This window comes from Cyprinus carpio, chromosome B20 (assembly GCF_018340385.1).
Source record: "Cyprinus carpio isolate SPL01 chromosome B20, ASM1834038v1, whole genome shotgun sequence".
Classification (NCBI taxonomy): domain Eukaryota; kingdom Metazoa; phylum Chordata; class Actinopteri; order Cypriniformes; family Cyprinidae; genus Cyprinus; species Cyprinus carpio.
This window is the reverse complement of record NC_056616.1, coordinates 8680745-8691725: the sequence shown is the minus strand read 5'-3', so window position 1 is coordinate 8691725 and position 10981 is coordinate 8680745. Positions and strand designations below refer to the sequence as shown.

At 36.1% G+C, this 10981-nt stretch overlaps 1 protein-coding gene across 1 annotated transcript in view; it reads right to left on the bottom strand.

The window, feature by feature from the left end:
- Positions 1-1085: 1085 nt before the first annotated feature.
- LOC109053949 (leucine-rich repeat-containing protein 52-like) overlaps positions 1086-10981 on the bottom strand; it is a 28868-nt gene continuing 18972 nt past the window's right edge. The window contains exon 2 of the mRNA XM_019071251.2: positions 1086-2096. Coding sequence (XP_018926796.2) covers positions 1765-2096 — 332 coding nt within the window. The 3' untranslated portion in view covers positions 1086-1764. The remainder of the gene's footprint in view (positions 2097-10981) is intronic.

Sequence of the window (10981 nt, the reverse complement as noted above, 5' to 3'; positions counted from 1 at the left end):
CAAGGAACTGTGCTAAAACAAATTTTTGAATGTGCCATTATCTTAATTTCTTAATGTAATTGTGTTAAACAACCAAAAAATGCAAACTAAAACAACACTCTCAGGTGCAATTCCCTCGAGTGCTGATGGTGCAGTGTGAAGACAGAGGGGTCACTTTAGCTCTGCCCTTGAGTGGCATGATGTGGTAGCCACAGGAAGAATCACATTTGATTAAAAAAAATTACAGACTTGCCAAAATTACAGACTTGCCAAAATTACAGAATGCTGACATATTTTATTCTTCTCCACCTTTAGTGGTTTTACTGCGATGAGCCACGAGCACTCACACACAAACACACTCACACGTTTCCCTCTATTGCTTTCAGTATCACCTGGAGGTGTTATTGCTGGACTGGTTACATCTTGTGTGTAAGGCTTTTCGGTGCAGTGCATACAGGCTTACTGAGATCACTAATGTCCCTTCCAATACAGGGCTCAACAATAAGGATGGTCAGATGGCCCGGGGCCAGTGAGAATTTTTCTGGCCAGTTCACTTGCCCTGTTAGGCCAATGCATTCATTAATCATCTATGTGTGGTTTTATGCCTTGCAAACATTGTTTTTTTTTTTTCTATATTTTCAATTGCTATTTATTCATTTGATGGCAAAGCTGAATTTTCAGCAGCCATTAATCCAGTCTTCATTGTCACATGATTCTTCAGAAATCATTTTAATATGCTGATTTGGTGCTCAAGAAACATTAATATTGAACAATGTTTTTATTATGAATATTTTCAGTGTTGAAAACAGTTGTGCTACTTAATATTCTTGTGAAAATTGTAATACATTTATTTTTATTTTGATCATTTTAATGCATCCTTGTTGAATATTGGTATTAATTTAAAAAAACCAATACTGACATACCCAATTTTTTATTTTGGCGATAAAAATTTATATATTTAAAATATAATGATATTATAATTTAAAATGCACATTATAATATGTCTTATAATTTGCCCATATAATTATTATTCATCAATATTTATATAATATTCATCAGGGTGAAACCTACTACCCTGACAGGGCAAGCAGAAAAAATCCTTATTGTAAAGCCCTGCAAATTTTTTTTTTTTTTTTTATCAATCCATCATTTGAGCAGTCAGTCTGTGACCCCTTAAAAAGCATGTTCAGCCTTCCATGGAGTTGTGCAGACAGTTTAGAAGAGTCTTCCATCTTCTATTCGTTCATTTCACACTGCATGAGTCTGGAGAGACTGCCTTGTGTATGCTCCATTTATATGCCTTTCTTTGACCAAGTAAGTAAATAAAAGCTGAGATAGGTTACTGGATAAGTCTTAAAGCCTCTCTACCTATCTGTCTTTTCCCCTTTTCCTTCCTTCTTGCTGTCTCTCTCTTAAGTGAGACACAGTGAAACACAGTGCTGTCACCCTGCCCCAATTACATTACTAACACTGGGGAGAGCATTGTGTGTGTGAGAGCATTATTTCAATGCTTTTAACCAAAACCATCAGATCTGTCAGAAACAGCGATCTTGTTCAGTTGGAAGTTCACTGTGACCCTCTCAGCTCTCTCTCTGTCTGAGTCCACCTATAAGAATTGAAATACATCTAATCTTTCTGTCCCGCCCTGCTCTTCTCTTAATCAAAAACTAATGTTGACACATTCTAAAAAAGTGCACTTTAAACCTCTTTATAGAAAAGAAAACTCCTTCCCTCTGTCTGCAGCTTGCTGTCTGTTCATCAAAAAAATTCCCAGCGTTCCTCTGGTCACACCTGCATGCCTGGTTTGCTCAGGTCCCCATTGCCATGGTTACCCCCTCCTCCACTTCCTGCCCCTCGGGTGACTGTCTCCTCCTCGTCTTCGCTGTCGAGCTCCTCGCTCTTCCTCTTGCTGTAGCGCTCATACAGAACCATGAGCACGCCCATCACCCATGCCGACACAGTCCCGGCGCTGAAGATGATGAAGCCGATGGCGATGAAGAACAGGTAGTCCCAGTAACCCAGTCCCTGGTGGCATTCCGATCGCAGCTGCATGCCCACCTCTGCCAGGCGCTGACCCAGCATGTCCGGCGGCCCCTGGCACACCGTCTGCCCCTCATCTAAACAGAAGTCAGAGGAGAGACAAGGATGGAGTACTTTCTTCAAAAGGGACAGTAAAGATATTATAATGAGACAAGCATTTCTATTTCAAATAAATGCTGTCTTTTTAATATTCACTTTATATTCAGCAAACAATCCTGAGAAAAGAGTTTCCAAAAAAGGATAAGCCTTTATGTATAATGCATTATAAAGGGTTAATAAAGGGTATAATGCATTATAATTATTCTAAATCTATGTTGTAATAAAACATATCTTCTTGTAAATAATTAAAACCAAATTTAAAACACATAGTGCAACAATGAACAGATAAGTGTTATAATGTATTAACTGTATATATAATCTATTATTAAAATTATTCATAAGATTGTACAATGCATTATAAGGTGCATTACAAGGCATAATTAATGGATTAAAAATACTTTTATAATGCATTATACATAAGGGCCTTAAGTAAAGTGTTATCAAAAGAAAAAATAAGCAGTTGTCAACATTACTAATAACATGAAATGTTTTTGAGCAGCAAATCAGCATATGATTTCTGAAGGATCATGTGACACTGAAGACTAGAGTAATGATGCTGAAAATGTTAAAATATAATAAAACATGTTCTTGAAAAACAATATATAAAAAATAGTTATTTAAATTGTAAAATTATTATAACATTTAACAATATATATTTTTATTAAAAGTATTTTGGCTTTGTTAATATGAGTGCATCATGCACTATAAGAATATTAATGGGAATGACGAAACATGATGATTTTGATGTATTAATATACAAATAAATATCTAATATACTGCTGCACTATGTTTCATATAAATGTACCAATATAAAAATATATAAATACACACACACATAAACATAACATTTTTTTAACATAATAAGATGTAAGTACAAATGTGCAATTCTTTATATTATATCATATTTGTATATTATATTATATTATATTACATTACATTATATTATAGTTGTTTTCTTATAAAACTGGCAGTTAACTGAAACAGTATCATTCTGAAAGGAACCATAAGAATTAGTTATGAATTAAGTTACAAATTAATACAGACATTCTTATGATTAATAATATGAATGTTTGTGTATGAAAGTACATTTTAGCAAACATACTAAAACCTGAAAAACAACATGTTTACTATTAAACATGCTGAACGTGCTTAAGTTTATTCATTTTTTCTCATTCTGACACAATTCCATCCTCCCTGTCACTCTCTCTCTCTCTCTCTCTCTCTCTCACACACACACACACACACACACACACACACACACACACACACACACACACACACACACACACACACACACACACACACACACACACACACACACACACACACACACACACAGTGTCTTGAGTCCTCCAGCAGTGGCCCTGAGGAGGAAACAGGTCAGTAACCATCATCCCCATCTTTAAGTCTGAGCCCAGCAGAGCATCAGCCTGTCATCTCAACATATCAACCTGACAGAATGATCCACAAACGCACTCACACTGAGACTGAGGCCGGACACAGCTCAGCTTCTGAGATCCTCAGTTTCTCATTACATACGGTGGGTACTCCATAGAAAATGTAGTTAAAGACTTCTCTTTTCCTCATTTGTCTTTTTGACATTTCACTCAATATCTTTTGTCTTATTAACTAACGTCTGGCCGTTTGGTGATGTGAGTTGTTAAGAGAAATGATGCCACATCACCTTTAATCAAAAAGCACTAATTCCTTCATTACAAAGACGAGAAGAGACTGTGAGAGAGCAGGGGCGGCAATAACTCACCTCTGGGTTTGATTGTCCTGGAAAGAGTCCTGCATTCAGCAGAGATTTAATGAGCACCTTAACCAGCCAAATGTACTTCAAATCTCAGTGTTCAGTCATTACGAGATGACAGCACACTTCATTATTTTTTTATTAAAAATAAAGCCAAAAATTAACTGGCACACACGCAAAGCAGGCAACAGTCAAGCATGATAGATGTATAAAGTTTCTTTAAAATCATGTCCTACTTAATTCATATTTTTGAACTTGGATGACCTTTAAACCAAGTGTTTCAAATGTCAAAACACCTATAAAAAATGTGTACATTAATAAAACAAGTGATTTACAGAAACTAGGAATGTCCATAGATTAAAACAAATTTCAGAATTCCAAAAATTTAAAGAGCTGATTAACTCTTTTTAATCAATGAACTTTAATGGCATTTCCATGCGCTCTTGATTTACTGGATCAGTTTTTTTTTTCTCTTCTCAGAATTTCTACCAGTAAAATATTTATTGAGTAGAAATATTATGTTCTGCATGTTCTTTATACAAATGCCCGTGGCGTTTTAGGATTTCATGAATTTTCATGAACTTTCCAGTTTTCCCAGATCAAAGGTTGAGAACTACACAATCCATCTGTATCATTTTATTTGCTATTTGCTGAAAATCTTCCACTCAGCAATCTCAGATCTCATTCTAGTTTATTGAAATATGTTGATTGGTTACAAGAAACGTGAGAATCAAATTAAGTTTAATATCATTGACGAAATCACGAAGGAATTAATGGAATTACTTTTTATGTACTGTATCTATTTTCTGTGTAGATTATGAAAATATTTCCCAATAGGATCAGTTTTGCAGTTAGTTCCAAATTACAAAAACATTAGAATCCCTCAAACATTTCATTAGGCTTCTTTGCCTGGGAACATGTACGTAAACAAAACCCAACATCTGACCCATGTTCAACAGAGAAGCGTGGAAAAGACCACCTGGTGCTAAAGACAGGGATTACAGGTAACTAATCTTCTCCCATACAGGCAAAAATAGCAGACAGACATTATGCAAGTCATTATGATGATTAGTGTGTCCCATACAATGTGAACTGGGCCAGGAACAACCACCTGCCCCAGCAGAGACACTGTGACCTCTGGGCTTTATCTGCTGTCAAGTTGGTCTCCCACTACAATCATATGAGCCATGAGGTTATATCAGGACAAACGAGGAAAATGTGGAACTATCTGAGGCACTCTGTGCTTTTATATCAGACAAATTTTCCAAATAGTTATCCGATTATTAAAAGACAAAGTCTGAACTTTCAGTGCCCTTCAAGATGCAATCAAAGTGCAAAAGGATAATTCTGAATTAATTTACAGCTCAAATAACACATCTTTCTACAGAAGAATTAACAAAAATATGAGCTGCTATCAATCCCCTGGCCTAAATTGTTCAGGGTATGTTCAGTTTTTATTTTATCATTTCATAAAGTTTGGGGTCAGTAAACACCACAGAACAATAATGATAAAGCTAACTATATTTCTATCATGACAACTCTAGGAGAGTATGGCATGGTAATGTACATATCAATGTTAATGTGTTTGGTCTTGGCGGAATAGATCTGCTGTACTGAGACTTGCTACTGCCAATACATCCACAACATGCTGCTGTGAGCATGTAAGAAATACTGCTGCTGAACATATAACACATATGAAATAACCCTGTAGCATACACAGAGCTCCCCATAGCAGATCTATACAGGTGGAGCTGGGGAAGGTGGAGGGTTTCTGAAGTGTGCTCCAACTTCTACAGCAAGCACTACCCACGTTTTTGAATGTTGAGCAGCGAGGCTGTGGAAGCAAAAAGAACCAATCAGCTGCACCATGTGATGATGTCATTATATCAGAGTTAGACCCATCGGAATGCACCATCTAGAGTTAAAAAGACAGAATTTTGGATCAGTGCCCCATTTTGAAAGGGATTCCAACAGTATTGTTCCTCTGTGCCATTATCGTTAGTGTGGACTAAATTTATTCTTTTAAATCTAGAATGATTTTTTAAAACTATCCTTATTGTTATCATCCTTATTGTGAACGTGTTTTAAGACTTTTAAATATTTGTGAAAAAAAAAATTATACTCACCAGGGCTTCATTTATTTGATCAAAAATATAATAAACACTGTAATATAATGAAATATTATAACCATTTTAACCATTATAACCATTATAACCAATTATTATAACCAGAACAGCATTTATTTAAAAAAAAAAATACGAATACACACACACATATATATATATATATATATATATATATATATATATATATATATATATATTCTCCCATTTTAATATATTTACTGTTACTTTTGATCAATTTAAAGCACAATTAATTGCATATTATTGCTGTTGTTTCTATTAGTGACAATAATACTTTATTTATATATGATTTTAAATGGTAATTGAACCCAGAACATGTATTCAGACCACAAATCTGAGATATATTTGGCAGCACATTATAAATGCCTTGCAGGCAATAACATTTTCCAGTTATCTCTATAACATAACTGTCTTCCTATAAGCACAAGGCTGAATGAGGAGCTTAAGTCTCTACTCTGTCATGCACAGCCATGCATCGATTTAAGCATTCGTAAGACTATTTGGGTTCATACTGACAGGACATTAGATTGCATGAGCGTACACACACAAGCTGTATTTGGCTATGTTTCAGGCACATGCACTAGGGCTGATATGGTTTGGTCTGACAGGAAGCACTGTGGTGACAGAAATGAATGTGTTTCTTAGTGTCGTCACTGAAGCTCTGCATGGATCAGAGATTAACACAGAAAGCATTTGCAAGATGCAAACAGAATGTGACACTGAATGGACCTCGACGCCCTCAAATGTTTCTTTCACATACACACACACACACTTGTCTCTCAAAGCCTTGCCCAAAGTACGACCTTACATCTCATCCCAGACTAGAGGGGTTTCTGTGTGTGAGGACACATCACTCGCTCTCATTATCTAAAGTCCCATAACCATAACTCTGTCATTTATGTGTAATCTGTCCTCCTCCTTCTATGATTAGCCTCTCGTTCTCCTTCTTTTTCCCTCTCTCCATCCATCCTTTTCTTCTTGAGGGCATATTAGTTCAAACCATGGTCTCTTGCGTCATCATCTGTGACACACTCACGCTGAAAGAGGGCGATTGCTCATTAGATTGCTCAGAACGTGTCATTACAGAGATAATCTCTCTGTGCCCGCCGTCAAATTACCCACAAGTCACCATTTCCCCTCACCCCAGAGGTACAGCAATTTTTTGTTTATTTTTAGTTTATGCTGCGTTCCACTCTATAAAATATTCTTGACACAATGAAGATTTCTAAGGGCAATTTAAAGATGATCAAACATGAACAAGGGGCATCAGCAGCATGCAGCGTTAACCTAGAAGCCTGTTCTTTAATGTCCCACCAGGTTCTTGGAGCAAAAATGAACAGGGTAGCAAAACGTTCTGGCTCTGTGTGAAACCCGGGCAGAAGGGGAACTATTTTAGTGGAACACCCTGCATGGGTCTAATAGCAGCCACATAAATCTGAACAGAGAGTGACATTCTGCCTACTCATACAGCTTCAGTCAGCTGTAGTAATTATGGTCTCAGAAAGGGGTCACTCCCGGCAATGCCACGGGGGACAGCCCTGTCAGATATGCCTCCTTCAAATGACCTGGGCACCGCTAGAGTAAATAGAGCTGCAAATTGGAGTGTGAAAATCTTGTGATGGGACTGTCTGTCTTCATATAGCTACATACTTGAACACACAGGCTCAAACATAGCTTTCTGATGCTCATAATATTAATAATATAATATATTTATCATAATATTTAGAGTTTTTTCCACAAAAAAGTCACAAATTTGTCACAAAAAATATTTTAATCTATCAACAGCACTAATCATAAACAATCTCATTATTTCTGACCAGTCTTTAGAAAGCAGAATGAAATGGCAAATAATTAAAGATATTCCTTACAATTTTAAGTTAGCGCATCAACTTTTATAAGCCTAAAATGCATTTAAAATACAAAATCTTTTTTTTTTCCCTATTGCTTTGGCTCCATTTAGTCTCATTGCTATTTAGATCCGTTTAGTGATGCTTGACAGAAATTAGACAATTCACCTTTAATTAGTTTTCTTTCCTTTATTTTCTGTTCACCTACTGAAACCAGTGAATGACGAGTTCCTTCATTCCTTCAAGCCGTTGAATGTGATTTGCTGCTTGTTATTGCTAATTAGATTTTTAGTGGTATTTGCTACAAGGGACAAAGAAAAAGAGTGTTTGACTGGACAAAATATAAAGTGCAAGATGAGTCATCAATATGTCTGTTTTGTCAACTTTTAGGAGTTCACTGTCCCATTGATGACCCACAGAGTGCCTAATGGGGCATGGTGATGGAAAAAAATATGAGATGGGAGGAAAATTTTGAATTAATTGTTACTTATTTTTATTTATTTTAAATTTTTATTTTTTTTGTTACAGGATGTGGATTCAACCATACTCAGAAAAAGTCCAAAATGTCAGAGTCCGTGTCTTCAAATACAAGTCCACCAAGTGCATCTGAGGTTATTTAGAATTGCAGTATAAATAAGTCCAAGTCCCCCAACCCTACACTTGGAGTAATGTAAATCTTTTGTGAATAATCAAAATGTTTTCTGGGGTAATGCAAATGCAAAACACAAAGTTTTTTGGAGGGATGCAAAACTTTTGCAAGCGAATGCAAAGTTTCTTGGTGGGAACACAAGACTTGTGAGCAAATGCAAAGTTCAGGGAAACAAAACTTTTGCGAATGAAAGCAAAGTTTCTTGTGGGAATGCCAACTTTTGGGAGTTAATGCAATGTTTGGAGAAACATACACAAAATTCTTAGAGGAATGCAAAACATCCGCAAGTTTATCTGAGAATGCAAACTTTTTTTCACGAGAAAGCGAAATCATATCTAAAAAAAGATGGAACAGACATGAGCTAAAACAAACAAAACGAACTTTTATAGCTCTGTAAAGACCATATAGATGAAACAGACATGACCTAAAACCTACAAAGTTCCCACATCCCTGCTAAAAAATTCCCAACTAAAACTAGCCTAAGATGGTTGGCTGGTTTTAGCTGGTCATCCGGCCTGGTCATAGCAGATTTGCAGGCTGGTTTTAGAGGGGTTTTGACCACTTGTTTTGCTGGTCAGGCTGGGAGTCCAGCTAAAACCTGCTATACTTCCAGCTTAAACCAGTAAAAACCAGCTAAGGCTGGTTTTAGCTGGGGGGTTTTTCTGCAGGGTTTGATTTAAAGTACCATTTAACTTAACTCTTTACTTCACTAATTGGGACGGTAGCATCTGAATAAATATAGTACTATCTCATTTTTTTAAAACATGCGCGCATACAAAAAAAAAAAAAAAGTATTCTCAGGGTGCTGGAACCGTTAATTTGTACGGCCAAAAAGCATACCCTCAGCCTAATTAGATCATTAGTACTTCATTATTAGTAGCAGAAGGATGTAGTGATGCTAATGTTCCAGTCAAAGCTGTCACATACCTTCACACACACACACACACACACACACACACACACACACACACACACACACACACTGTATCAGAGCAAGATCCGCTGTATCTGTCAGCTCCTTACAGGAAGCGGTCCACAGATGGCATGCTGTCTACAGGAAGCTTTCATCTTATCGTTATTTTCATTATTTTTTTATTATACACAGATAGAAGATATATAATGGAACATCTGCTGCCATTTGCAAAAACCTGATTAAGTGTGTCAGACAAACGCCGCTGTTATCATGTCTTGTTATATCATCAGCAGTTCTTTCAAAGACTAATTATTTTAGGTCTCTAGAGCCGTGATTTTTTTTTTTTATAGTTATCGGACATAAAGTTCTGGAAAGGTGCAGGCGGCAGGTCTTGAAAGAGACTGCGTTATTATTTCATTTTGGAGACATATGAACAGCAGGTGACTACCAGACAGAGAGAAATTATATCAATAACCATCTGTCTTGGCAGAGAAGTTCATTTCAACAATCTTTCTCAACTTTTCATCAGGGGACTTAAACAATAAAACTTGGAAAGATCTCTCATTTGTCTTATTATACAATCGACAAATGACCAGTTCACTTAAAGGGATCGTTCATCTAAAAATGACAAATCTGTCATCATTTACTCAGTCATCTCATCCCAAACCATATGACTTTCTTTCCTCTATGGAACACAAATGAAGTTATTTTTGGGTGAACTAAGACCAAACCAAACATTTCTCTATTCAGCAATAACTGAGGTGCCACAGTGCTGTTAATTGCTGTGAATTATTCAGTTAACTGTCGTGTCTTAACTGACACTTTTGCTCAAGGTTAGTGTCGATAGTGCTGAGTGTGCAGTGTAGAGACCGTCCCGTCAGCCTCAATTACAGAACACCCTGTGGCTTTATCGTTAGTCTTGCTTCAGCCGCTACAATATTTAAACAGGGCTTTGGAAAGGCAGAGATGGGCACAGAATGCATTCAGGTATTTTCAGTCTCAGTTAAGCTGCATTTGCTGATTGCAGTCTGAAAGAAACTGAAAAGCAGCTAATAATTAGGTAAAGGTTCAGAGAGTGTTGGTTAAGTGTCCACTTAGTTTCAGGATGAAGACAGGTAATACTATTTTGTCACTTAATTACAAATTTTCATTGCCTTTGTATGATTGTCAATGCTATATAAGAGTGTGCATTATAAAGAAAAGGCAAAATCCTTTAAATATATATATATATATATCTATATATATATATATACACACACACACACACACACACACACACACACACACATTATTAGAAATGTTATTTTTCTATTCATGGAGAAACCTTCATATCATTTTCAAGAAACGTTTTAATTTAATGATTCTTAAATATGTCATATGGTATATAAAAAGATTTTCCTCACACCTTTAATAGATGCAAGTGTATATGTTTTAATCATAAAATGTATTTTATCATTTATAAACATAATTCATTTAGAAATATAATTAGTGGGTTAGCACCACATGACATTTTAAAACCTGATCTAAACTTGCTGCATCAAAGAAAGGTCAAATTAT